The sequence below is a fragment of the Aotus nancymaae genome, unplaced genomic scaffold (assembly GCF_030222135.1).
Source record: "Aotus nancymaae isolate 86718 unplaced genomic scaffold, 86718_ANA_hifiasm-v0.15.2.pri h1tg000053l, whole genome shotgun sequence".
In the NCBI taxonomy this organism is placed as follows: domain Eukaryota; kingdom Metazoa; phylum Chordata; class Mammalia; order Primates; family Aotidae; genus Aotus; species Aotus nancymaae.
The window spans coordinates 8488697-8514931 of record NW_026988467.1 but is presented as its reverse complement, the minus strand read 5'-3'; the positions used below and the strand labels follow the sequence as shown (position 1 = coordinate 8514931).

Genomic DNA, 26235 nt, shown 5'->3' with positions numbered 1-26235 from the left:
AAGTTGAGCCCCAGGAACTCAGGCGGGAGTCACCCAGACCCATAGCCTAATCACAGCTCCACCAGGGTTTCGCTCTGTGACCTTAGGCAAGTGGCTTGACAACTCTGAACCCCCATTTCCTCTGCTGAGCATGGAAATAATGGCAGGTCCCACCTTGTGAGGCCAGGAAGATCCTGCTTAGCCCAGTGCTCAATACAGAGTGATTGCTTAGGAAACGGGCTATTCTCGAGAATCATGCATCCTGGAAAGCCTCCCATGGTTGGGTAGGTGCGCAGGAGCCAGGGTGAATGGGACCAGAGAAGAAATCTCTACCCAAGGAGAGCTAAAAATGATGCCTGAGACCACACAGGGACACCCCGTGACATACCCCACCCCTCCACAACCCAGCAGAGGGAGCAACAGAGAGGTGTCTGGAAGGAGGTGGGAGACTGAGACTGTTCACAAGTACATGTGAGAGTCTCAGGCACCACTGAGTGCCACCATCCCAGGGAGTGATATACACAGAGCATGATGTTTCTCTAGCACAGTGCACAAGCTGTCCTAACAGCCCAGGATGTGCAGCCCAGTTAGGAACCTGCTAATGACACTCTCGTCAGCTCAGGACTGAATGAGCAGGCTTCAGGCCTCCAGGCTAACACCAGCCCGATCCTGAGTTCTTAGGGGCTGCATTGGAGAGTGGGAGGTCGTGGCCCATGAGGGTCCTGCTGGGTTTTAGGGACAGGGCTGGGCTGGGCTCAGAGCTGTGTGGACGAGGGGACGGGGGCTTCGGGAGGGTGCCTGAAGAATTTATAAAGGCCCTTGGTCATGGAAGTACAGACGTGTCTGGGGCCAGAGGACTCAGGACTGGGGATCAGGACTCAAAGAAGGGACAGGGCTGGGCGGCAGTGAGGCCCAGTGAGAGGCGGTGCTGGGTGAGAAGACGGAGACCAGGCTGGGGCGTGTGTCCCAGTGAGGCAGAGAGGGGGCTGGTGGGGGATGGAGGCTGGTAGCGGGGCTCCAGACAGACAGTGGAGACAGGAAGCAGGATGGCCACAGACCTGGGCCACTGGGGGACCCTGCTGGGGCATCTGGGTTGGGGGGAGCACACCAGAGCCTCGGGGGACAGTGGGACCTGTCCTCAGCATCCTCGCTGGGCAGCCCTTGGGAGCTGCTGTGCTGGGGACAGAGGTGTCTCTGAGGCGACAGCATGCTTCTTCCCCTGAAAATGACAGTGACGGGGCTCTTTTCTCATTGGGAGAGAAAGCAGCTAAGCTCTCCTTCTGTCAATAGTTCTGCCAGCTCCTTGATGCTCCCTGCCTGCCCCAGGACGAGGGCAAAGCCAGGTAGGTATCTGGTGGGGCCAGATCGGGCCTTCCTGCCCATGCCCGGGTCTGCCAGCAAGCAGCCTGCACCATCTCTGTTCTCCGTCTCCTTCTCCTCCTCCCTCCCATACTCACTTTCACTTCCATTCCCCAATAACCACCCTCAGAGACAGGAATGGGAGGAGTCTGGGCAAAGTTCACCCTCCCCAGCCCCAGGGCACAGACACTTCCCTCTTAGCCAAGGCCTCTGTTTAGGGATGGCCCTGTCAAGGGGAGGGGTAAGAGGGGGTAGTCCCTCTGGCTGCTAGCAATCTCCACCCAGCCGGGGTAGAAGCCACCACACATGGAAGGGTCGTCCACAGGGAGGGCCACAGAGCAGACACAGACCCATTTACAAGCCAGCTCTAATTTTTTTTTTAAGACAGAGTTTCGCTGTTACCTAGGCTAGAGTGCAATGGTATAATCTCAGCTCATTGCAACCTCTGCCTCCAGGGTTCAATGATTCTCTTGCCTCAACCTCCCAAGTAGCTGAGATTACAGGTGCCCGCCACCACGCCCAGCTAATTTTTGTATTTTTTGTAGAGTCGGGGTTTCACCATGTTGGCCAGGCTGGTCTTCAACTCCTGACCTGAGGTGATCAGCCCGCCTGAGCCTCCCAAAGTGCTGGGATTACAGGCATGAGCCACTGTGCCCGGCCCCCTGATTTTTTTTTTTTTAAGTGGCATTCCTGTCTTATAGAAAATATGGTGCCATTTCCCCAGCTTGGTGAGGGGCGAGGGGATTATCCCATCTCCATTACCTCTGCCTCCCTCCCCTCCCTCTCCTGGCAGTGCTACTGCTGTTATTAATATGAACCAGCCACCCACTTCAGGTCACCCCCCACGGCTCAGCACCGGAGGAGTGGCGCTCAGGCTGGGAGCTCTGGCCCCATCCCCACTTCCCTCCCTGCCCCCCTCCTCACCTCCTAGTATTGGTACAGCAAGGCCTTGGGGCAGGAAGGAGCTAAGCTGGCCAGCAGGGATGCCCCAAGCAAGCCTCCCTCCAAGGTGAATTGTTCATTCATTCATTCATTCATTCATTCTTCAGCAAACATTTATTGAACACCTATTATGAGGCACCCACTGTTCAGGGCCCCAGAGTCAGAGTAATGACCGGACACGGTCCCTGCCCTCACGGAGCTGACTGACAGTCCAGTGGGGAAGACAGCTATGAAAAGAATAAACTATAAATAAATGACACAATCTTAGATTTTAGACACAGTGTCAAGTGCAGTGAAGCAATAAAACAGGAAAAGGAGATAGGGTGTGCTGGGTTGGGGGTGGTCAGGAAAAGGCTCTGCAGAGAGGGGACATCTGTGCTGAGACCTGAATGATGAGAAGCAGTCAGCCCTGAGATCTAAGACAAGAGCATGCCAGGCAGAGAGAACGGAAGGGCAAAGGTGTGGAGAGGGACCGAGTTCTGGCAGTACAGGGGCAGAAAGGGTGAGAGTGGCAAGGCGATGGAGGAGAGATCTCAGGGTGAGACGAGGCTGGAAAAAGAAAAGAAGGTTAGATCAGGCATAGGACACAAAGAGAAGCTTGGATTTTTTTCAGATTTTCTGAGATGGAATCTCGCTCTGTCGCTCAGGCTGGAGTGCAGTGGCGTGATCTCGGCTCACTGCAACCTTCGCCTCCTGGGTTCAAGTGATTCTCCTGCCTCAGCCCCCTGAGTGACTCGGATTACAGGCATGCACCACGAGGCCCAGCTAATTTTTTGTATTTTTAGTAGAGATGGGGTTTCGCCATTTTGGCCAGGCTGGTCTTCATCTCCTGACCACAAGTGATCCGCCTCCTCGGCCTCCCAAAGTGCTGGGCTTACAGATGTAAAACACCACACCCAGTCTTTTTTTTTTTTTTTTTTTGACACAGAGTTTTACTCTGTCACCCAGGCTAGATAGAGTGTAGTGGCCTGATCACGGCTCACTGCAGCCTCAACCTCCTGGGCTCAAGGGATCCTCTTATCTCTGCCTCCCTAGTAGCTGGTACTATAGGCACGTACCACCAAGCTCAACTAATCTTTGTATTTTTTTTGTAGAGATAGGGTTTCACCATGTTGCCCTGCCCGGTCTTGAACTCCTGGGCCCAAGCAATCCATCCACGTTGGCCTCCCAAAGTACTGGGATTACAGGTGTGAGCCACCGTGTCCAGCCTGGATTATTTTGTAAGTAGAATAGGAAGCTAATGAAAGTTTTAAGCCGGCAATGACATAATCTAGTTTGTTCTTTCATTTTTATTTTTTGAGGCAGGATCTTGCTCTATTGCCCAGGCTGGAGTGCAGTGGCGTGATCACAGCTCATTGCAGCCTCAACCTCCTGGTCTCCAACCATCCTCCCACCTCAGCCTCCCAAGTAGCTGGGACTACACAAGTGCACTACCAAGCCCATATAATTTTTTTGGTTTTTTTAGAAACCGGGTCTTGCTATTTTCCCCAGGCTGGTCTTAAACTCCTGGCCTTAAGCAGTCCTCCTGCCTCAGCTTCCTAAAGTGTTGAGATTACAGGCGTGAGCCACCATGTCCAGCCTGATTTGTTCTTTTAAAAACCATTCTGGCTGCTGGGTGGAAAATAGACAGTAGGAGTTGAGTGGGAGGGAGCGGCTCCTTCTGCCACGCAGGTGTGAGGTGCGGGGAACGGAGCGGTGGGTAGAGGTGGGGATGGAGTCATCAGACTGTCTATCCCACAGGCCGAGCTGACGGTCCAGGCAGATGAGCTGTACCCCTCATGTTCCCGCTTTCCAAGCAGGGATGAGGAACGAGGCCTTTATTTCTGTATCCTCCACATCCATCTGGGGGTGTGTGCTCTGCTGTCCCTCTGCCTCCGCAGCCTGAGGCTTGCTGTTACTCCCAGCCAGAAAATGCAGCCATGCCTAAGATTACCTAGAAGGAAGGAAGGAGAGTTCAGACCAGGAAGAGCGTCTGATGGCAGCCTCCAATTTAGGGAGGAATCCGGCTCTGCTCCCAGCACCACTGGGAAGCTAAACTCATTTCGCAGAGGGGAATGTAAAGGCCCCGGGTTGCAGCTATTCTCAGCTTCTGTGCTGGCCAGAAACTCAGCCTGCTCCCAGCAGCTCCTGTCATCGTGAGGGAGCAGGTTCCCTCAGCAACATGGGGGTGATTCCGGCTCTACAGACACAAGCTGGGTGATCCCGAGAAAATGACTCTGAGCCTATTCACTTGATTAAGTCCCTCATTTATTAAAAAAAGAATATGTAGTGAGCCAGGCCTTCTACCGGGGGCTGGGATGCTGCAGAGAACAAAAGGAATTTACAGTTTAAGTGGGAAAACAGGACGAGTAAACAAGCGAATGCATATTATGACGAGATGGGGCTAGGGAGCGGAGAACGGGGCGGATGGAAGGTAACAATTGAGAAGAGAGGCAATTTAGGCTGGGTGGAAGAGGATTAAATGAGATAATATGTGCAAAGCCCTCAACACAGAGCCTGGCACAGGGGAAGGGCCAGTGCCTGCCAGCGGCTGGGGGAAGCAGGGAGAAGGAAGTGCTCCAAGCCTGGAGCTGAACGAAGGAGGGGCTGGGGCAGCCAGAGCCAGCCATTTCCCCTGCCACAGGTCAGAATCAGGACGGCAGCCTCTTATCCTTTTTTTAGATATAGTCTATCACCAGGCTGGAGTACAGTGGCGCAATCCCACTACAACCTTCGCCTCCTGGGTTCAAGCTATTCTCCTGCCTCAGCCTCCCAAGGAGCTGGGATTACAAGCACCCGCCACCAGGCCTGGCTAACTTTTTTTGCATTTTTGCAGAGACAGGGTTTCACCATGTTAGCCAGGCTGATCTCAAACTCCTGACCTCAAGTGATCTGCCCGCCTCGGCCTCCCAAAGTGCTGAGATTACAGGCATGAGCCAATGAGTCAGGTAACGTGTGCGCCAGGTAACCAATGAATCAGGTAACTGATACACCAGGTAACTGATGTGTATCCTGTCCCTCCTAGCACTTGCCCCTGCTTCCCAGGGTCCCCTGCTTGTCCAGTTCACAGCGCCTGATCTCCCAGCCCCCACCCACCTAGAAGGATTGACAGATGAGAGTGTTGGAGGCGGGGCACCAGGTTGAGACACTCCAACATCCCCAGCTACCTCCTCCTCTGAGATCCCAGCCAGGAAAGAGACAGTGCCGGGCCTGGGCAGGACAGAACACGGAGGAAATACTGGCCTCCCTCTGGTCCCTCTGACTTCTCATAAGAAGTTAATAAAATTGCAGGCAAGGATGACCCGGAGGACGTGATTTACTCAGGCTGGGGAAAAGCTTTCAATGAGGTCCCTCCATAAAAGGCCATTAAGGAAGTGGAATAACCACAGGCTAAGGGGCAAGTGTTATGGATTCCAGAGTGGTTTAAGCAGAGGAATTAAAGAGGCATTCCGAGCCAGGAGACATTATTAATCACCATGCTGGGCACTTGGAAAGGCTTTCATCGCAGTTAGCTGTGGTGGCACCTAACTCCTTGGCTCTTGGGCCTCCGGTGGAGATGGAAGGAATGGCAAGCTGGGAACCAGCTCATTCCACTTTTAGGCTGGATCAGTCAATGGGAGGGCTGGGGTCTTAGAGCCGAGGGGCCCCCAGGAGATCCCGGGTCACACACTTTCTGGTGCTGAAAGATAAAACGTCAGGAAGGACCTGCCTCCAATCTCACTAGCAGGGCTGAGGAGGCTTGCCTCACCAAGGAGCATGTGGGGCTGGGTGCAGTGGCTCACGCCTGTAAATCCCAGCACTTTGGGAGGCCGAGGCGGGCCAATCACTTGAGTCCAGGAGATCGAGACCAGCCTGGGTAACATGGCGAGACCCCATCTCTGGAAAAAATACAAAAATTGCCAGACCTGGTGGTGCATGCCTATAGTCCCAGCTACTCAAGAGGCCGAGGCAGGAGGATCAATTGAGTCCGGGAAGTTGAAGCTGCAGCGAGGTGTGATTGTGCCACTGCACTCCAGCCTGGGAGACACATTGAGAACTTGTCCTAAAGTTCTTAAGAAAGGCCGGGAGCGGTGGCTCACGCCTGTAATCCTAGCACTGTGGGAGGCCAAGGCGGGTGGATCACAAGGTCAGGAGATTACGACCATCCTGGCTAAGACGGTGAAACCCTGTCTCTACTAAAAATACAAAAAATTAGCTGGGTGTGTTGGCACACACCTGTAGTCCCAGGTACTCTGGAGGCTGAGACAGAAGAATTGCATGAACCCAGGAGGCAGAGATTGCAGTAAGCAGAGATATGCCACTACACTCCAGGCTGGGCAACACAGCAAGACTCCATCTCAAAAAAAAAAAAAAAAAAGCACCTGGGAGCAGAGACTCCACCTTTCCCATCCAGAGAGAGGGCCCAGGAGAGGGAGAGCTCCCTGAGGAAGAGGAGGCTGCTCTTCCTGGCCTCCTGCTCTCCCGGACCCTAGTGAAGCCTGCACGCAGCCCTGAAGAAGCTGGGTCTCCCCTCATATGCGGGCCGCCCTATCCTATCCAGATCACAGGCTCAGTAACGGGGTGCCCTTCTGTCCTGCATGAAAACTCCAAATGCACATGCTTCCACCCTCTCCTCCCAGCTCATTTCAAAGCTCAGTTCAAGCGATACCCCTTCCGCAAACCTCCTCTGAGCTGCAGCCCCTCCACTTCCTGTGCTCCATGACGCACACGGACAAGGACCCCGCTGCCACAGGGTTCCAGCTCTTCCTTTTCCCACCCAGTGCCTGCTTTGGGTCTTCCGAGAGGCCAGTGCTCCTGGAGACGGGGGGCACAAAGAGGCCCTGGAGGACCCAGACAAACTCAGCAGGGTCATCTGGCACCTCCATCCCGGCCCCACCCCAGCTCCGTCCTCTGTAAGTTCTCCGTCCCAGAATGTATCTCTCCCTCTGAAATTAGCCTTCCTTTTAAATGTTTTCATACTCTCAAATCATTCCTTAAATGTGCATATTAATTGCCAAAACGACTTGCCTCAGCGACTTCACCGGCCTCACATTAATCTCATACCAGCTCATTACACTTAACACGCCTCGTCCTCTCCGCTCAGCCTCATAAACTCAGGGCGACTTCGGAACAGTCCTTGGTGACCATGGCTTGCAGCCACAGAGGGCCGGATGCTACCTGGAGGGCCAGGAGCAGAAAGCACTGTCCCACTGGCCCTAACAGGCACAGGTCAGGGAGCTTAGGACCGGAGACCCCAGGGAAAGCTGCCTGCCATGGGCAGTGTGAGCTACTCACTGCACCAGCAGCACCACCTTGACCTTGGGAGGGTGACTTTCACCTTTCCTAAGGGAGGAAGTTGAGTACGAGAGTTGAAGCCCCTGGCTCAAGTTGAAGCCCCTGGCTCAAGCTAAAGCCAGGATGTGAACCCCAGGCACTCTGGGTCCAAAGCTCAAGCCCTTGGCCATCACACTGCACTCCCCAAGGAGAAACTTGCAAGAAGAAGGTGATGAGGCCAGGCGAGGTGGCTCACGCCTGTAATCCCAGCACTTTGGGAGGCCCAGGCGGGCAGATCACTTGAGGTCAAGCGTTCAAGACCAGCCTGGCCAGCATGGTGAAACCCCATCTCTACCAAAAATACAAAAATTAACTGGGCGTGGTGGCGCGCGCCTGTAGTCCCAGCTACTCAGGAGGCTGAGGCAGGAGAATCATTTGAACCCGGGAGGCAGAGGTTGCTGTGATCACCCCACGCACTTCAGCTTGGGCAAAAGAGTGAGACTCTGTCTCAAAAAAGAAAAGTAGGTGATGGGCAGGAGGTGGTCTTGGCCACCTTTTGACTGTGTGACCTCAGGCAAGGGCAATTAAGAGATAAAAGCAGGCCTTTATTATTTATAATTCTTCACTACAATGATACATTGAATCCTCATCACAGCACTAAGTTGATGCTATTACCACCATTCTATAGATAAGAAAATTGATGCACAGAGAGGTTAAGTAACCTGCCCAACGATGCACAGCTAAAACATAGCCGAGCCAGGACTCAAAGCCTCCACATTCTAGAGCCCCTTGGTAATGACCGGAGAAGCCCGTGATTAACCCTTTCTTCCATGGGGCCACGCCCCAGTCGTGAACAGCTTGTAGCTTCTTGTCCCAAGCCCAGTGGAACTTTCCGATCCAACTACATGTTTAGACCCAGAGAACCCTCTCATTTGGCTCAAATGAAGATGTTCAAGAGAAGGATCATGACCCCCGGCTCGGCCCCACACCCCACCCAGCCCAGCCCCAAGGGGCAGTGGTCACCCGGCACCTGGCAAGCGTAGCCTTGTCTTGATAATACCTCACTGGAATTCTTTGGGCTTTTCCACTGGGATTGGGACTCCCTGTTGACAAGTTGGGACACCCTCTCTGATTCAGCCTATGTCCAAGAGGCAGGGCAGGGCAGTGGCTTCAGATCCTGGTATTCTCATTCTTTTTTTTTTTTTTGAGAGGGAGTCTTGCTCTGCCACCCAGGCTGGAGTTTGGTACAATCTAGGCTCACTGCAACCTCTGCCTCCTAGGTTCAAGCGATTCTCCTGCCTCAGCCTCCTGAGTAGTTGGGACTACAGGCGTGTACCACCATGCCTGGCTAATTTTTGTATTTTTAGTAGAGACGGGGTTTTACCATATAGGTCAGGCTGGTCTTGAACTCCTGACCTCATGATCTGCCCACTTCCGCCTCCCAAAGTGCTGGGATCACAGATGTCAGCCACCATGCCCTCTTTTCTTTTTTTTTTTTTTAGAAGGAGTCTTGCTTTGACACCCAGACTGGAGTGCAGTGGCGCAATCTCGGCTCTCTACAACTTCAGCCTCCCAGGTTCAAGGGCTTCTCCTACCTCAGCCTCCCGAGTAGCTGGGACTACAGGCACACGCCACCACACCCGGCTAATTTTTGTATTTTTTTTTTTTGTAGAGACAGGGTTTCAATATATCAGCCAGGCTGGTCTCGAACTCCTGGCCACAAGTGATTCTCGGCCTTCCAAAGTGCTTGGATTACAGGCATGAGCCACGGCGCCAGACCATCACCTCCTTTCTGCAAGCTCATTCTCCTTTCTCATCCTTACCAGGAAAATGCCAACAGGTGACCCAGAAACACCATCCTGCTCCCAGGCCCCTGCACGACCGGGCACACATTCTGAAGACCACCGTCAGGCTAGACTGTAAGAGCCTAACCTGGATCAGAGATCTCCGTCCTCCAGAACCGGTACAGTGCTCCACCCTCTGCCCATAACGTGGGTCCTCAGGCCGGGACCTCTGATTCCCTAGCTTGATCCGGAGCCACCTCTTACCTGCCTTCGAGGGCAGGAAGGAGGCAGAGTTCCAGGGTGGGCGGAGGCCGACGGGGTGGGGTTGCCAGGTTAGTGACGGGTCCTCGCTCCCTCCCTGGAATACAGCAGTCCTGGGGCCTCCCTGAGGTGATTTACCCGACAATGACAACCTTTAATGTCCGCCCTGTTATAATCTCCTTTATCTTAATACAATCTTTTCCTGTTGAACTCTCCAGAGTCCCAACCGTGATTTTCAATGGAGAGTTTTTTTATTATTATTACGACTCGATACTGTGATTACCGTGGAACTCTCAGTCTTTGTGGAGGGGAAATTAATAAGTTTTTCTTAAGTGTTCCGCACAGGCGCTGCATACTAATGAAACCGGACGGCTCCCCCATGGCGGGAGTCAATTATCAATCTGGCCTCCTTCTGGCCTTCAGAGACCCAACAGTTTTCCCGTGCTGGGGCGGCGGTCATTAGGTGCTGGGTCCCAGCGCCTCCAGGAAGTGCCAGGCCACCCCTGAGAGGTCAGGGATCTGCCCTCTCCATTCTCAGCTTGTCTCAGGGTAGGAACTGTCTATGTTGAATCCCAGAACCAGAAGAGACCTTAGTTTTCAGCTCATCAAACACCTCTGGGCATTTGTACACATTAATCACTCTACCTGGAACACTTGTCACTTTGCCTTGCCAATTCCTCAGATCCTTCAGATTCCAGGTTAGATGCCATCTCCCCGGGAAGCCTTCCTGTCCCACCAGGTAGAGGTTAAGTACATCATTTTTTCTTCTTCTTTTTTTGAGAAAGAGTCTTGCTCTGTCGCCCAGGCTGGAGTACAATGGCACGATCTCTGTTCACCGCAACCTCCGCCCCCGGGGTTCAAGCAACTCTCCCACCTCAGCCTCCCAAGTAGCTGGGATTACAGGCATGCACCACCATGCTTGGCTAATTTTTTGTATTTTTAGTAGAGACGGGGATTTCACCATGTTGGCCAGGCTGGTCTCGAACTCCTGACCTCATGATCTGCCTGCCTAAGCCTCCCAAAGTGATGGATTACACATGCCTGGCCAAGTACATCATTTTTTGCACCTGAAGTCTCCCAGGCTTATACCCGTTGTAGAATTTATTTAGGTTTTTTGGTTGGTTGGTTGGTTGGTTGGTTTTTGAGACAGGGTCTCACTCCATCACCCAGGCTGGAATATAGTGACATGATCATAGCTCACTGCAACCTTGAACTCCTAGGCTCAAGGGATCCTCCTGTCCTTCCCCTCTCACGTTACAGGAGGAGGAACTGAGGCCAAGCAAGATGCGACCAGCCTCAGTCACAGACATCTAATGGCAAGGCGGGAGCTGTGGCTCCTCGGGTGACATCCAGGCTTTCTGACCGGCTTCCCTTCCGTCTGGCTGCGGTCCCTCTCTCTGCATTGTCTTTGTCCCGTCCTAATTGGGCTGAAGGACCGGCAGGTGACATCTCTTACCCACGCAGGGAGAGCAAGTGAAGACACAGCCTATCCCACTCAATCCTGCCCTGACCCAGACCCAGACGTGCCAGCACGGGTGAGAGGAGGGCTCCCCGTGGGCTTCCTGCCAGCTGGCTGCTGCCTACTGGGGCAAGCGTGGCACGAATGAACCAGCAAAACACACCCTCCTGGACAATGAAGCAGTCCCCGTGCCAGGAGGGACGAGAGGGCCTGGAGATGGCCCAGGCTGGGCCCGGCAGGTGGAACAAAGTTCTTAGATTGCCCCGAGAAGAAGCCCCTCCCCCAGGCACCCCACACAACTCCACTGATGGAGAGCAGAGTGCGTGCAAAGGCAGAGTCAGGTTAACATCCGGAGAAGACTGCCAGGCATGAGGGTGTTCTGCCTTCCCTGGGGGCACCAGGAAAATGACAGCAGTCAAGGAAGCTCAAGCGGGAGGCTTGAAGCCATTTCCTAGAAGTCAAGATCCAGCTTTTTGGCTGCTGGGGAAGGAGCGTGCTGGTCTTGGCAGGGCGCAGTGGCTCACGCCTGTCCCAGCGCTTTGGGAGGCCAAGGCAGGCGGATCACCGGTGGTCAGTAGTTTGAGACTAGCCTGGCCAACATGATGAAACCCCGTCTCTACTAAAAATGCAAAAGTTAGCCGGGTGTGGTGGCGCTCACCTGTAGTCCCAGCTATTTGGGAGGCTGAGGTGGGAGAATTGCTTGAACCCGGGAGGCTGAGGTTGTAGTGAACTGAGATTGTGTCACTGCACTCCAGCCTGGGTGACACAGCAAGACTCAGTCACACATACACCACACATACACACACACACACACACACACACACACACACACACACACAGAAGCATGCTGGTCTTGATATCCCTGCTTCAGCTAACATAGCAATGGATTCAGATAATCGGGCCTCAACTCTGTGCGGTGTGATCTTACATTTCTCTGGTTGTAGGATGAAGACACTGGGCCACCTGTCCCCTGTAGACATTGCCTGGGAGGGGGGCTGGCAAGGGAGACACATGAGATTTTGGGGAGAAAAGCACCAGCTCCAAAGTCATCCTGCTGTAAGGGTGGAGACACACAGAGTGGGGACCTGACTCTTTCACTCCTCCATTCAACAAACAGAGCACCTGGGAAGGTCCCTGTCCCACTCCAGAGCCGGAAGCTGGCCGTGAAACAGGAAGCCACTTAAAATGACTTCAGCTAGAGGTGAGTGCCACTTGGGGATGAAGTGGGGGTGGGGTAGGGATGAGGGGAACTAGAGAACACGGGCTCTCTCTGCCCCATGCAGAGGTGACTTGGGGGATGAGAAGGTCCACCTCTCCTGACCACCACGGCCCCACAGCTCTCCAGCAGTGGGGATGGATGAGAGAGCGCCTTCCTTCACCGCCAGGCCAGGGACAGTAGGCAGGCCCCAGACAGGCATGGGAATGGGCAGGTCAGATGTCTGGGCTCAAGGGAGGCTGGGCCACTATGGGGAGCCTGCAGGAGCTTGGGGGGCACCTGTGCAGGAAAAGGGGAAGGATCAGACTGTGGGGCTGGGCTGTGACAACAGAGTGATGACACATTACTCTTTCTAAGTAAATGAAACACATTAATCACTGTAATTAGCAGAGCTGCCCAGCAGGCCTTTGGTCTGGCTATTAAAACATTGGCACAGGCTCCTGCCATGGCCTGGGTGATCTCCCACAGCTGGCTGATGCAGGAGGGCTTGGGGCTAGCTGCCAGGCTCTGCAGAAGGATGAAGCATGGAGGATGGGGCCCAGGTCCTCTGGGCAGGGCAGGGGCCTTCCACATGTCTGCCTCCAGCCTCAAGACGTCTTTGGATCATCTGAATGGCCACATTCTCTAGCATGTGAGCGCCACAAGGCAGGGAGCTTGCTCGCCTTGTTCACCCACACAGCTAGTCCAGCATCCAGAAGAGTGCTTGGTCACAGGAGTGCTGGAAAAGTGAAGAAAGAAAGACAGACAGAGAGAGAGAGAGAGAGAGAAAGAGAGAGAGAGGCAAGGGGAGGGGAGGGGTGGAGAGGGGTGGGGAGGGGAGGGGAGTGGAGGGGAGGAGGGGAAGTGGGGAGGGAGGGAAGAAGGCAGGAAGGAAGGAAGGAGAGAGAGGAAAGGAAGGAAAGCAAGAAGAAAAGAAGGAGAGAGAGGAAAGGAAGGCAAGAAGGAAGGAAGGAGAGAGAGGAAAGGCAGGAAGGAAGGAAGGAAGGAAGGAAGGAAAGAAGGAAGGCAGGAAGGAAGGAAGGAGGGAAGGAAGGAAGGAAGGAAGGCAGGAAGGAAGACAGAAAGGAAGGAAGGCAGGAAGGAAGGAAGGAAGGCAGGAAGGAAGGAAGGCAAGAAGGAAGGAAGGAAGGCAGGCAGGCTAATGCTCTCTCACCTCTAGGCATTTGTAGAAACTGATCACTCTGCCTGGAACACTTGACTTTGCCTGGCTAACTCCTCCACTCTCAGGTTAGATGCCATCCCCCCAGGAAGCTTTCCAGTCCCCCCAGGGAGAGGTTAAGTACGTCTTCTTTTGCACCTGGAGTCTCCCAGACTTATACCTGTTGTAGAATTTATTGAGATGTGTGTTTTGTTTTGTTTCTTGGATTTTTTGTTGTTTGGGTTCTTTTGAGACAGAGTCTCACTCCATCCCCAAGGCTGGAGCGCAGTGGTGTGACCTCTGTTCACTGCAACCTCCGCCTCCAAGGTTCAAGTGATTCTCCTGCTTCAGCCTCCCGAGTAGCTGTGATTACAGGCACATACCACCACACCAGGCTCATTTTTCATATTTTTTAGTAGAGACGGGTTTCATCATGTTGGCCAGGCTGGTCTCAAACTCCTGACCTCAAATGATCTAACACCTCAGTCTAACACCCTCATCCCCCTCATCTTTCCTCTTCCCCAAACTGAAAGTCACAATCACATTGATGTTGAGTAAACAGCCCTGACCCTTGACCCTTCTCTGAGCAGGACCAAGTGGAACTTTCACCTGTGATAAGTCAATGGTTGAACCTTTCTGGGAAACTCTGTCTCCCCCAACCCCTCAATTCTCAGAGTACTGGGGCCCTCCTAATGCCGGTGGGAAAGTTATTAGGGAGGAATACAGAAATAAGAAAAGGGGGCTGGGCGCGGTGGCTCATACCTGTAATCCCAGCACTTTGGGAGGCCAAGGCAGGTGGATCACCTAAGGTCGGGAGTTCGAGACCACCCTGACCAACGTGGAGAAATCCCGTCTCTACTAAAAATACAAAATTAGCCGGACATGGTGGAACATGCGTGTAATCCTAGCTACTCAGAAGGCTGAGGCAGGAGAATTGCTTGGATCCAGGAGGCAGAGGTTGTGGTGAGCTGAGATTGCGCCATTGCACTCCAGCCTAGGCGACAAGAGTGAAACTCCGACTCAAAAAAATAAAATAAAATAAATAAGGAAAGGACTGTGATTTTCCCAGGGCCCCAAACGTGGGTGGATGTCAGCTATTTCTGCAGCCCAGCCTTCCTATTTCCTGAGAAACCACCCCCATTTGTGTGGTCCTGGTGAGGCTGTCAAGCAAGCGCCCTGTCTCTCCAAAAGGGTGGGCATCTGTCTCAGCGGGGCCAATCACAGGGTGCACTCGTTCCTTTGGTAACAGTGATTGGTCTAAGTGTGCACACGTGACCCAAGCAAACCCAATCCCATCCTTCAGCAGAATATAAGTTGCGGGAGGGTAGGGAGTTTTGCAAGCAGTACTCAGTAGGTAGGGGCTCCGTAGATATGTGCTGATTGACCAGGTGAGTCTGATGGAGTTGCCGAGTGAGGGATGAGAGTGCTGGTGTGGGGCTGGCCTTGGTGGCCAGGAGAAGGGGCAGGGTTATCATTAGCTTACACAGCATCTTATGTGTATTAGCCATAGGTGACTCCTCCAGGCAGATGAATTAGGAGAAGTGGCCCCTGGACACAGAGCTTTGCAAGCAGGGCATTGAATGTATTCCAGCTCCCGCCTGGCCCTTTGCTGGGGCCTTTGAGCAGTACCCAGACTAGCAACATCCATGGCCCCCACCTTCCCTTCCAAGAAGTCAGAAGAGAGAACTGCAGGTGTGTGAGTCCAAGAGACAGACAGACAGATAGAGCCCTCATGGCATCACTCAATCCCCACATCCAGGCCTGGGCTTCCTGTCATATGAGCCAATACATTCCCTTCTCTGCTTAAGCTACTAACGTTGGGTTTTTATAGCTTACCACTGACATGTCCTGGTCAAGGTACACAGCCAAGACTTGACCTTACATTTCCTGAGACTTTTCATGGGCCCGAAGAACCAACAAGAACTTTATGGTTTACAGGAACTGGGCTCAAATCCAAAGAAGGGGACCTCATTTCTAGTTCTGCCACATAGTCCCTGGAGCCTGCTGGCTTGGAATTGAATTCCAGATCCACCATCTACAGCCCCTGTAACCTGGGCATGTACTTAATCCCAGTGGGCCTTTCCCTCACCTGCAAAATGAGGGTAATAGCAGTATTGACTTCATTGGTTGTTAGGAGAATTAAATGAGTTAATACGTGTGATGTTGAGTAGTACCTGGTACATGGCAAGTTATTGTATGTTGGAAACAGATGCTCGGTGCCGCAAAGAAAAATCGGCACTGAGACAAAGGATCTCTCAGCAAAGCAACTTTTACTTTTTTACTTCCTGCACTGCAGGAAGGGTACCCTCACTAGCCATCTTGCCACGAGAGTACAATGAACACAGGAAAGCCAACGTATTTATCCCTTACGCATTTGGGGTCGTCCTTACTGCTGTGTCTGATTTCCATTGGTTGGAGCCAGAACTCACAATCTAAACTGGAACCCGATTGGCTGACAACTTAAAACTTTACTCAACAGGTAAAAGCAATGGCGAGCTGGGACATGCCTGTGAGCACACCCAGCACAGATATCTTGGTTAAAGTACAAGGATATACAATGTACTACGTGCCTGTAAGCATGGCGTGTCTAACAGCTACATAGGATAGGGCTTACCAAAGAGTTATTAGCACACTTATAATTTATTCTTTAATAAGAAAGGAAACTTTAAAAGGGAACTTTTCTACTCCCCACAGTGTAGTAAGTAAATACCCACTTGGAGTGTTATTACTAACTATGTACTCTTGAAGAAATCACTTTCTTCATCTGTAAAATGGCAATAAGAATTCTAAATGCAGAAGGCTGTTATGAAAGCTAAATCAGGGCCAGGCGTGGTGGCTCAAGCCTGTAATCCCAACATTTTGGGAGGCCGAGGCATTTGCATCACTTGAGGTCAGGAGTTTGAGACCAGCCTGGCCAACGTGGTGAAACCCTGTCTCTACTAAAAATACAAAAAAATTTAGCTGGGCGTGGTGGCGAGTGCAGTAATCCCAGCTTCTCAGAAGGCTAAGGCAGGAGAATCATTTAAACCCATGAGTTGGAGGTCGCATCAAGCCAAGATTGCACCACTGCACTCCAGCCTGGGTGACAGGGCAGGACTCCATCTCAAAAGAAACAAAGAAAGAAAGAAAGCTACATGGGGAGCACCAGTTGCGGTGGCTCACACCTGTAGTTCCAGCACTCTGGGAATCCAAGGCAGGAGGATCACTTGAGGCCAGGAGTTTGAGACTGGCTTGGCCAACATAGTGAGACCCCCCATCTCTATAAAAAGCTTGAAAATTAGTCAGGCGTGGGGGCTTGTGCCTGTAGTCCCAGCTACTCAGGCAGAGGGCTGAGGCAGGAAGATTGCCTGAGTCCAGGAGTTTGAAGCTGCAGTGAGCCATGATCATACCACCGCACTCCAGCCTGGATGACACGGGGAGACCCTGTCTCAAAAAAAAAAAAGGAAGAAAGGAGGGAAAGTTAAATGGGATGAGTGGGCGGAGCTATGGGCATGGAGCCTCCCATACAGAACGTGCTCAGTGTTCGTTGAATCGGAATCAGAATCTTCAGCTGCTTGGTTGAAACCTTTGAGCCAAGTTCCCTTGCCGGAGCCAAGCAGAGATGTGCCTGTACTTCAGCTGGAAGCCCGGCAATGAGGAAATAAATCCTCATGCATATTATTCCTGAGTAAAAGTTCTCCTGGGACATGGCTTGCTCAGAGCCTTCTCATTCCACAGCCAGCATGCCGCACAGACTTCAGCAGCTCACCTCTGGCTCGCTGGCTCATTCACACACTCACTGGCGGGCTGGCTCATCCTCCAGGGGCAAGAGAAGGGGAGAGAAAAGGAAATGGAAAAGTCTTTGATTTGTCAGGGAGCCTGCCGGCGCTGGTGAGCATCACTGAGTCCTAAGGCCCCATCTGCCAAATCAGCAGCCCAGTTCTCTGCCCGTGCTTGTCATTAGTCTGTCCGAGCATTTAGGGCAGCCCTGGGGGACAGAAAGGGTGGGCAGGAGAAGGTGATATAGGAGCACCTGAAGCTGGGGCTGCAGAGCAAAGCAGAGGGGAGCCACCTGAGAGGACTCCTGCCCAGGGGGGTGGGAGCAGCAGGGACCCATGCCCTGACATCCTGTCTAGAGACATGGCCTTCCAGAAAGCCCAGTGGCACTAGCTAAGCTGCCCACTGGCCTCTGACACCACAGCACAAGTCAGGACCTGGTTCCAGCCAGCAGGACCATTTACTAGCTGTGGGACTGAAACTCAGGGAGGCGGGGGCAAGGGATGAATTTCCTCATCTGTAAAATGGGAATAAGCAACATCTGCCAAGGCCATCGATGTGGATGTCGTCCTCAAATGGACAGCCCTCCCAGCCTTTGAGAAGGCTCCATGAAACAGAAGGTGTGGACGTCGTCCTGAAATGGACAGCTTTCCCTGCCTTTGAGACGGCTCCATGAAACAGAAGGTGTGGACGTCATCCTGAAATGGACGGCTTTCCCTGCCTTTGAGACGGCTCCATGAAACAGAAGGTGTGGACGTCATCCTGAAATGGACGGCTTTCCCTGCCCTTTAAGCAAGCGCATCTTCCCCAGGAGCTCTAGGCTTTGTGCTTCCCGGCTGACTCCTCTCCAACTTCATTTCTGGGGAATGAGGAGCACTGAAGTTGATTCCATATTTTAGAGATGGGAAGAAACTGAGACTCAGAGGGGAAGGCAGGGTAGGAAGGTCAAGTCAATAAGAGGCTGCTCCTGGGCTGATCTTAGAGGCACATCACATAACCTCTCAGACCTCAGATTTCTTCTCTGTAAAATGAGAGGGTGATAATAATAATAATGTAAAGATAGCTCCTTTATAAAGCACATAAGAAAGATTCCAAATAACAGCTGCTCCATACTGACAGTGGGCGATGGGGCATGCACCAGCGGTGCTGTCAGTGTTATTATTGTTCTCACTGGCAAATAGAAGCTCCCCTCTTGTTTTCTCGTGTCTGCTGAGAGAGATCTCTTTTTTTTTGTTTGTTTTTTTGAGACGAAGTCTTGCTCTGTTGCCCAGGCTGGAGTGCAGTGGCACGATCTCCACTCACTGCAAACTCCACCTCCCAGGTTCAAGTGATTCTCCTGCCTCAGCCTCCCAAGGAGCTGGGATTACAGGCACACATCAACACCTCTGGCTAATTTTTGTATTTTTAGTAGAGACGGGGTTTCACCATGTTGGCCAGGCTGGTCTCGAACTCCTGACCTCAAGTGACCCACCTGCCTCAGCCTCCCAAAGTGCTGGGATTACAGGCATGAGCCACTGCGCCCAGCCTGGCAAGAGATCTTAAAACTGCTCTGCCCATGCTGCTGCTGCCGCTGCCTCCGTTTCTTTCTCTCAAAGAAATGCCTTCTAGAAAGCTGTTCCCTTTGTAGATAACAAGAGGGGCAGATAAGATCATAAAAGCAGCAGCCAGGCCTGGAGGAGGCCAAGGACAGGGAGAGCAGTGTGGTGCCCTCTTCCTCCTAGCCCTGGGCAGGCCCTTCTCTGAGCTCTGACTGCATTTTCCATCCAAGCATGTGAGGCTCAGAATCTGGCATCAGCTCAGAATGGGAGCAAGGAAGCAGAGCTTCCCAAGCGAGCTGCCGGGAAATCCTATAAAAAAGCTCCCTCCAACTCCCTAATTTGCAGAGATGATGATTTATGGAGACATCCATCTTCCAGCCTAAATCTACTTCCTAGGACTTGAGCCATCATCGATGTAAAACTAATGAAAGGTTTATGAGTTACTGAGCTCTAGGTACTATTGATAAACCCTCTCACACCGTTGCTACGGCTTGTTCCTCCGCAGAGCTGCCATGGGTCTTTGAAGCAGAGAGCGAGCCTCAAAGGTAGATCATTTGAATACCTCCCTTCTGAAGAGGAAAGCCTGTCTGTGCTGCGCCTCCTTCCTCCCTCCCTCCGTGTGCTCGTCCTGTTCCCTCCAGCAGCCCCACCCATGTTCCGGGAGGCAGGGAGGAAGGGAGTCCAGGCTGGCCACAGGCCTTGGGGCCAGCAGACACTTCCAGAAAAGACCACATGAAAGAGTTGTGAAGATGGACAGTGGTGACAGCCACACAATGATGTGAAGGTACTTAATGCCGCTGTATGGTACACTGAAACATGATTAAAACGGGCCAGGTGCAGCGGCTCACACCTGTAATCCCAGCACTTTGGGAGGCCGAGGCGGGCGGATCACTTGAGGTCAAGAGTTCGAGACCAGCCTAGCTAACATAGTGAAACTCCATCTCTGCTAAAAATACAAAAATTAGCTGGGCGTGGTGGTATACACCTGTAATCCCAGCTACTCAGGAGGCTGAGGCAGGAGAATTGCTTGAACCTGGTAGGCAGAGGTTGCAACGAGCCAAGTTTGCACCAATGAACTCCAGCGTGGGCGAGAGAAAGAAAGAAAGCAAGAAAGAGAGAAAGAGAGACAGAGAGAGAAAGAAAGAGAGAGAGAAAGAAGAGAGAGAGACAGAGGGAAGGAAGGAAGGAAGGAAGGAAGGAAGGAAGGAAGGAAGGAAGGAAGGAAGGAAGGAAAGTTAAAATGGAACATTTTGTGTTATGTATGTATTATCACAATTTTTTTTTTTTGAGACAGTTTAGTTCTTGTTGCTCAGGCTGGAGTGCAGTGGGGCAATCTTGGCTCCCCGCAACCTTCACCTCCCAGGTTCAAGCCTTCCAAATGCCTCAGCCTCCCGAGTAGCTGGGATTACAGGCATGTGCAACCACGCCCGGCTAGTTTTTGCATTACTAGTAGAGATAGGGTTTCTCCACGTTAGTCAGACTGGTCTCAAACTCCTAACCCAAGTGATCCGCCTGCCTCGGCCTCCCAAAGTGCTGGGATTACAGGCGTGAGCCACTGTGCCTGGCCTATCACAATTTTTAATTTAAAAATAACGACCACGGCCCTTTTCCCTTTGGCTGTGCTCAACACAGCCTGGGAAAGCCTCATTTTCTGAGCATGCTCAGGGGACAACGTTGCACTGAGGCCTCACAACCTGTGGCCTGGAAAACCCTCCAGGTGTCTAACCTCCGTCTTTCTCACTGTTCCCTGAACTCCCAATCCCTGTCTGATGAATGGGACTTTCTTGTGGAAAGGAAATGTTTTCTCACTTCACAAATGCTATCAACATAAGGTTAATAACATGGGCTCTGGAGGCAGAGTCCTGGGGTTCAATTCCTAGTTCTGCCACTTGAGAGCTGTGTGACTTCGGCAAGCTGCTTACCCTCCCTGTGTCTCAGTTTCCCCATCTATAAAATGGGAGGCACCCACCCTGCAGAGAGGCTGTAAGGAGTTAGTACATTTACCGTGCTCAGTACCAACTTCACACATAGCAAGCACGCCATCAAAGTGGGCTCCTACTGCTTCCAACCTCCCCATGCTCCAGTCACTGCTGAGAGCATCTTCCTTGGAGATGAAAGATGTGGCAATAAGCAGGCAACCAGGAGAGGCTGGAGGCGGGGAAGGGTGTGGGATGGCGCACAGTTTGGAGGCTCTACCTTCCTAGACTGAAGTTTCCCGTATCACGATTTCTGAAAAGGGGACCTGGGGACACAGATATCACAGCCTTTAGAGGCTGGCCATGCTGGCATCAGACACAGCCACTGCAGGAACCCCAGCAGGGTGGCTGTCAGCAATGATTGTCTGGAGTGCAGGGGAATCTGGGAACAATAATGGCCAGCCTTAAGGATGGTGTAAGACTTCTGAGGCTGGTTCATTATAAAAACCATGGTTGGGGGCCAGGCACGGTGGCTCAGGCCTGTAATCCCAGCACTTTGGGAGGTTTAGGTAGGAGGATCACGTGAGGCCAGTTCCAGACCAGCCTGGGTAACACAGTGAGACCCCCATCTCTACCAAGAAAAAAATCTGAAAATTAGCCAGGTGTGGTGGCGCCCACCTATAGTCCCAGCTACTTGGGAGGCTGAGGTGGAAGGATTGCTTGACCCTAGGAGTTTGAGGCTGCAGTGGGCTACAATCTCAAAATCTCAAAATCTCACCCACTGCACTCCAGCCTGGGTGACAGAGTAAGACCCTACCTCAAAAAAAAAAAAAAAAAAAACTCATCATGGCACCTTTGGCTTGGTTCTTTCCTGTATCACCCACTCTGGGGAGTGCCACCACGTGGGGAGGCCCATGCGGGGAGGACCCCAGGACTCTTGCCAACAGCCAGCACCATGTGAGTGCCATCTTGGAGGCGGGTCCTCCAGCCCCAGCAAAACCCCTGATGACGGCGACCTCAGCAGAGACCCGGAGCTCAGCTGCTCACAGGTTCCTGGCCCACAGAAACTGGAATAGGGATGGAGATGCTTATTGCTGTCTTAAGCTGCTAAGTTTGGAGGTAGCTGACTAATCCGGGTGAGGGGAGAGATGGGTGGGAGGGCCAGGGTCCCTTCTCCCTGCAGCATGGCACTGACGGAAGACATCTGTGGCTCTGCCCTCCATGTCTGCCCTGACTTTTATTCCAGTGAAATCCACTTTTGTGTTCTGCCGCTTCCCAACCACCCTTCCCCACCCCACCCTTCTTGTCTTTGTGCGCTGACTACGCTGCTTTCTCAGTGGCTCCAGGCTGGGGTGAGGGGCCCAGCCCTTCTCACCTCCAGAGCTGGCAGCTGTGGGGTTGTCTAATAGAGAGATCGCAAAGCAGCTTCTGAGAGCAGCTCTGCAGAGCATGGGAGGCCCTGTAGATCTTAATCCTTTCCCTCTTTAATCTTTCTTCCTCGTTCTTTGGTTCACAGGTTTTCACACGCACTGCAGAGTTTGCAGAGATAAAGCCCCACAACCAGAGATGGCAAAGCACCTCCTTCCTCTGCCTCCAGGGAGGAGAATTCAGCCAAGCAGGAAACCGAAGAGTCTCTGATTGGCTTCCGAGAGCTGGAGCAGTCTGTGTCCGGGTCCCAGGAACCTCAGTCCCAGGCCGCCATTCCCTTCAGCTCCTGGCTCAGTCCTGCTGCATCTTATAAGGCCCCTGGGTGAACTAGGGCCTGGGGATGGGGAGTGGTGCATTACCCCTGGAGCAGCTGGGCCCACAGGTTCACCAGGCTGAGGGCATGTGGCCTCACGATCAAGAGCAGGGGCTTTTGAAATCAGACAGGACTTGGAGCAAATCTCAGCCCTGCAACTCCCTGCTGTGGGATTGCAGGTACATGTCTGGGTTTCTCTGGGCCTGCAAAGCTCTCGATAAACAGCAGCGGCCAGCAGCAGGCCTGGAGTCCGCAGGTGATCTGTCCCTGACCTCAGGTGCCCACAGCCACCCTCTCAGTAGACAGGAAAGCAAGGCAGCTCTCCTGCCCCTCTCAGTGCTGGCCAGGCTGGGACACAGTGGGACATCAGGACTTTCAGCCATCCTTTAGGCCAAAGAATCCCCACATAACACATTCATTGTGTGCAGTAAAGAACTTGGCTGCACTCCTATCGGGGTGTTTGAGACCCAAATTGCTGCCGTGGCACTTTGGAGACACAGAAAGAAGAAATGAGCTCAGGGTCTCTGGGAAAGGCCCTTTAAACTTGCCGTAGAAATCAGATTTGTCTGGCTGCAGCTCATCTGCCCTCTGGGTCTGCAATGAGGGGAAGGGACGCTGGAGGGCTGCCTGGCAGGCATGGAAAGCAGTGGGCAGGGAAGGGCAAGGTTTAGGAAGAGATGACAGGATGGCAGGATGGTTCGCGCCTGTAATCCTGGCACTTAGGGAGGCTGAGGTGGGAGGATCACTTGAGGCCCGGAGTTCAAGACCAGCCTGGGCAACATAGCAAGACCCTGTCTCTACTAAAAAGATTAAAAATTAGCAGGGTGTGGTGGCACGTGCCTGTGGTCCCAGCTACTTGGGAGGCTGAGGTGGGAGGATTGCTTGTGTCAGGAGTTCAAGGCTGCAGTGAGCTACTGCACTCCAGCCTGGGAAACAGAACAAGACTCTGCCTCAAAACAAAACAACACGAAAAAACAGAGGATGATGGGGTCACACCGACACAAAGGGCTTCCCAGGTGATGCCTGGTCCCCTGAGCCAGGGAAGCTCTGGGGTGTTTGGAAGAAGAGTGCCCTTGATGATGGAACTCAGACACAGACCAAGAAGCAGCCTGTGCCCCTGCCATTCACTCAGACCAGGCTCTGCCCTCCTCCTGCCATGCAGGCTTCACCAGGCTCCTCCCTTTCTTCCCAAGGAGGCTGTTCTGCTGGCACACGAATTCATTCATTCAACACTCTTGCCTGGAGCCTCCTCTGGGTGCCAGTGAACAGAGAAGGGCAGAGTTGATTAATGAAATTCAACTTTTTTTTTTTTTTTTTTTTTTTTTGAGACAGAGTCTTACTCTGTTGCCCAGGCAGGAGTGGTGCAGTGGCGCATCTTGGCTCACTACAACCTCCGCCTCCCAGGTTCAAGCGATTCTCCTGCCTCTGCCTCCGAAGTACCTGGGATTACAGGTGCGCACCAGCACACCCGGCTAATTTTTTGTTGTTGTTTGTTTTTGTATTTTTAGTAGAGACTGGGTTTCTCCATGTTGGCCAGCCTGGTCTCGAACTCCTGACCTCATGATCAACCTGCTTCAGCCTCCCAAAGTGCTGGGATTACAGGCATGAGCCACTGCACCCGGCCAATGAAATTCAACTTCTAAACGCCAGAGCTCAGAGGACCAATCATGATCGCTCACCCTCCTCAGCTATTCATTCAGGAATAGAGGATCATGGGGGAGGGGTACCAAAGAAGGTGCAAAAACTGCCCAAGAGAGACTGGAAAAACCTTCACGGACGAGGGCACATTTGAGCTGGGTCTTGAAGGCTGAGTAGGAGCTCATCTTAGGAATGAAGAAGAGAACGAGGAGGAGAAAGGGCATCCCTAGCAAAGAAAGCAGCAAGGGGCAGGGAGGTGAGAAGGGCAGGGTGGGTTTGAGAGGTGGCAGAACACAGAAACAGATTTCACTGGAATAAAAGTCAGGGTGGATGTGGAGGGCAAAGCAACAGAGGTGTTCCATGAGTGCCATGCTGCAGGGAGAAGGGACCCTGGCCCTCCCACCCATCTCCTTCCCCACCCGGATTAGTGAGCTACCTCCAAACTTAGCAGCTTAAGACAACAATAAGCATCTCCATCCCTATTCCAGGTTCTGTCGGTCAGGAATCCAGGAGCAGATGAACTCAGGGTCTCTCCTGAGGTTGCCGTCATCAGGGGTCTTGCTGGGGGTGGAGGACCCACCTCCAAGATGGCACTCACATGGTGCTGGCTGTTGGCAGGAGGCCTGGGGTCCTCCCCACATGGGTCTCCCCACGTGGCGGCACTCCCCAGAGTGGGTGATACAAGAGAGAACCAGGCCAAAGCCATATCTTTGTGTTTATTTTTTTTTTTGTTTTGAGATAGAGTTTCGCTCTTGTTGCCCAGGCTGGAGTGCAATGGCATGATCTCGGCTCACTGCAACCTCCACCTCCTGGATTCAAGCAATTCTCCTGCCTCAGCCTCCTTAGTAGGTAGGATTACAGGCATGCGCCATCATGCCCAGCTAATTTTGTATTTTTAGTAGAGACAGGGTTTCTCCATTTTGGTCAGGCTGGTCTTAAACTCCCAACCTCAGGCGATCTGCCTGCCTCAGCCTCTCAAAGTGCTGGGATTACAGGCATTAGCCACTGCACCTGGCCTGAGATAGCTTTTTGGATACTCAGACCAGCCCTATTCAGTATGAGAGAACACCACAAAGGATGTATCGGAAGCTGGGGATTATTAGCAGTAGTTGCAGTATTGTCAGGAGCTGGGCCATCTTGGAGGCTGGCTGCCATGCCACCTCCCATGGGCAGCCCTAGGCAGGTGTATTAGTCCCCTCTCATGCTACTATGAAGAAATACCCAACACTGGGTAAATTATAAAGGAAAGAGGTTTAATTGACTCATAGTCCAGCAGGGCTGGGAGGCCTTAGAAAACTTACAATCACGGCAGACAGGGAAGCAAACACATCTTTCTTCACGTGATGGCAAGAAGAAGAATGGAAGCCAAGCGAAGGGAGAAGCCCCTATAAAACCATCAGATCTCATGAGAACTTACAATCATGAGAATAGCATGGGGGAAACCACTCCCATGACTCAATTACCTCCCACTGGGTCCCTCCCGTGGGGATGATGGGAACTACAATTCAAGGTGAGATTTGGGTGGGGACCCAGCCAAAGCACGTCGGTAGGATGAGCCCTGGTCTACAGAGTTTCAGGGAAGCATGCACGTCGGCCCCTGAATTGGGCTGTTCCATCAGTTTCCATGACATTCTTCAAAGCAGCCTTCCAATTGGTGGGTGTGAAGTGGGGCAGGGCTGGTGCTGACCAGCTCTTGGGGAAGGGGCCAGGGGGTCAGGAGGACTATCCATGTCTCTCAAACCATGGACTCTGCCAGCACATGGAAGGGCTTGATCTTGTGCCCAACTGCCCACGTGGCTTCTGGTGTGGTTATCCCCACAGCAGGCCCAAAACGTGCCCTCTAGCAAATGCCTGGGATACTGCCAGTTGGATGGCTCACACTCAGCAAGGACCAGCCATGCCAACAGGGCCCATGCAGGGGCCTGGGACCTGCGACCTGCGACCTGCTCAGAAGGTGGTGTGGTCGTTGGGGGACTTCAGCGAGTCTGTATATGTCCAGCCCAGTTCCTGGACAGCTCACACCTGCCTGTCCCTTGGGCTGTACAGGCTTTGTATAATTGAAATGCCAGACAGCACCTGCAAACAATTTTTATCACACTCTGTATAATGTGTAAATACCATTAAGTTAGACAGATTTTCTCATTAATTCTTGGTCCCAGTGACAGACCAGGAATTAACACAATTGATTTTCCAGTCCCTACTCATTATCAATCATCTCCCAGAACTTAGTCACATTTCATCTGTTCCACCTGGGCCCCAGCATCTATTTGGAGGTT

The 26235-nt window shown here is 52.6% G+C and overlaps 1 protein-coding gene across 1 annotated transcript in view; it reads right to left on the bottom strand.

The window, feature by feature from the left end:
- Positions 1-3995: 3995 nt before the first annotated feature.
- UBIAD1 (UbiA prenyltransferase domain containing 1) overlaps positions 3996-26235 on the bottom strand; it is a 55180-nt gene continuing 32940 nt past the window's right edge. The window contains exon 2 of the mRNA XM_064363269.1: positions 3996-4213. Within this exon, the coding sequence (XP_064219339.1) occupies positions 4098-4213 (116 nt within the window). The 3' untranslated portion in view covers positions 3996-4097. The remainder of the gene's footprint in view (positions 4214-26235) is intronic.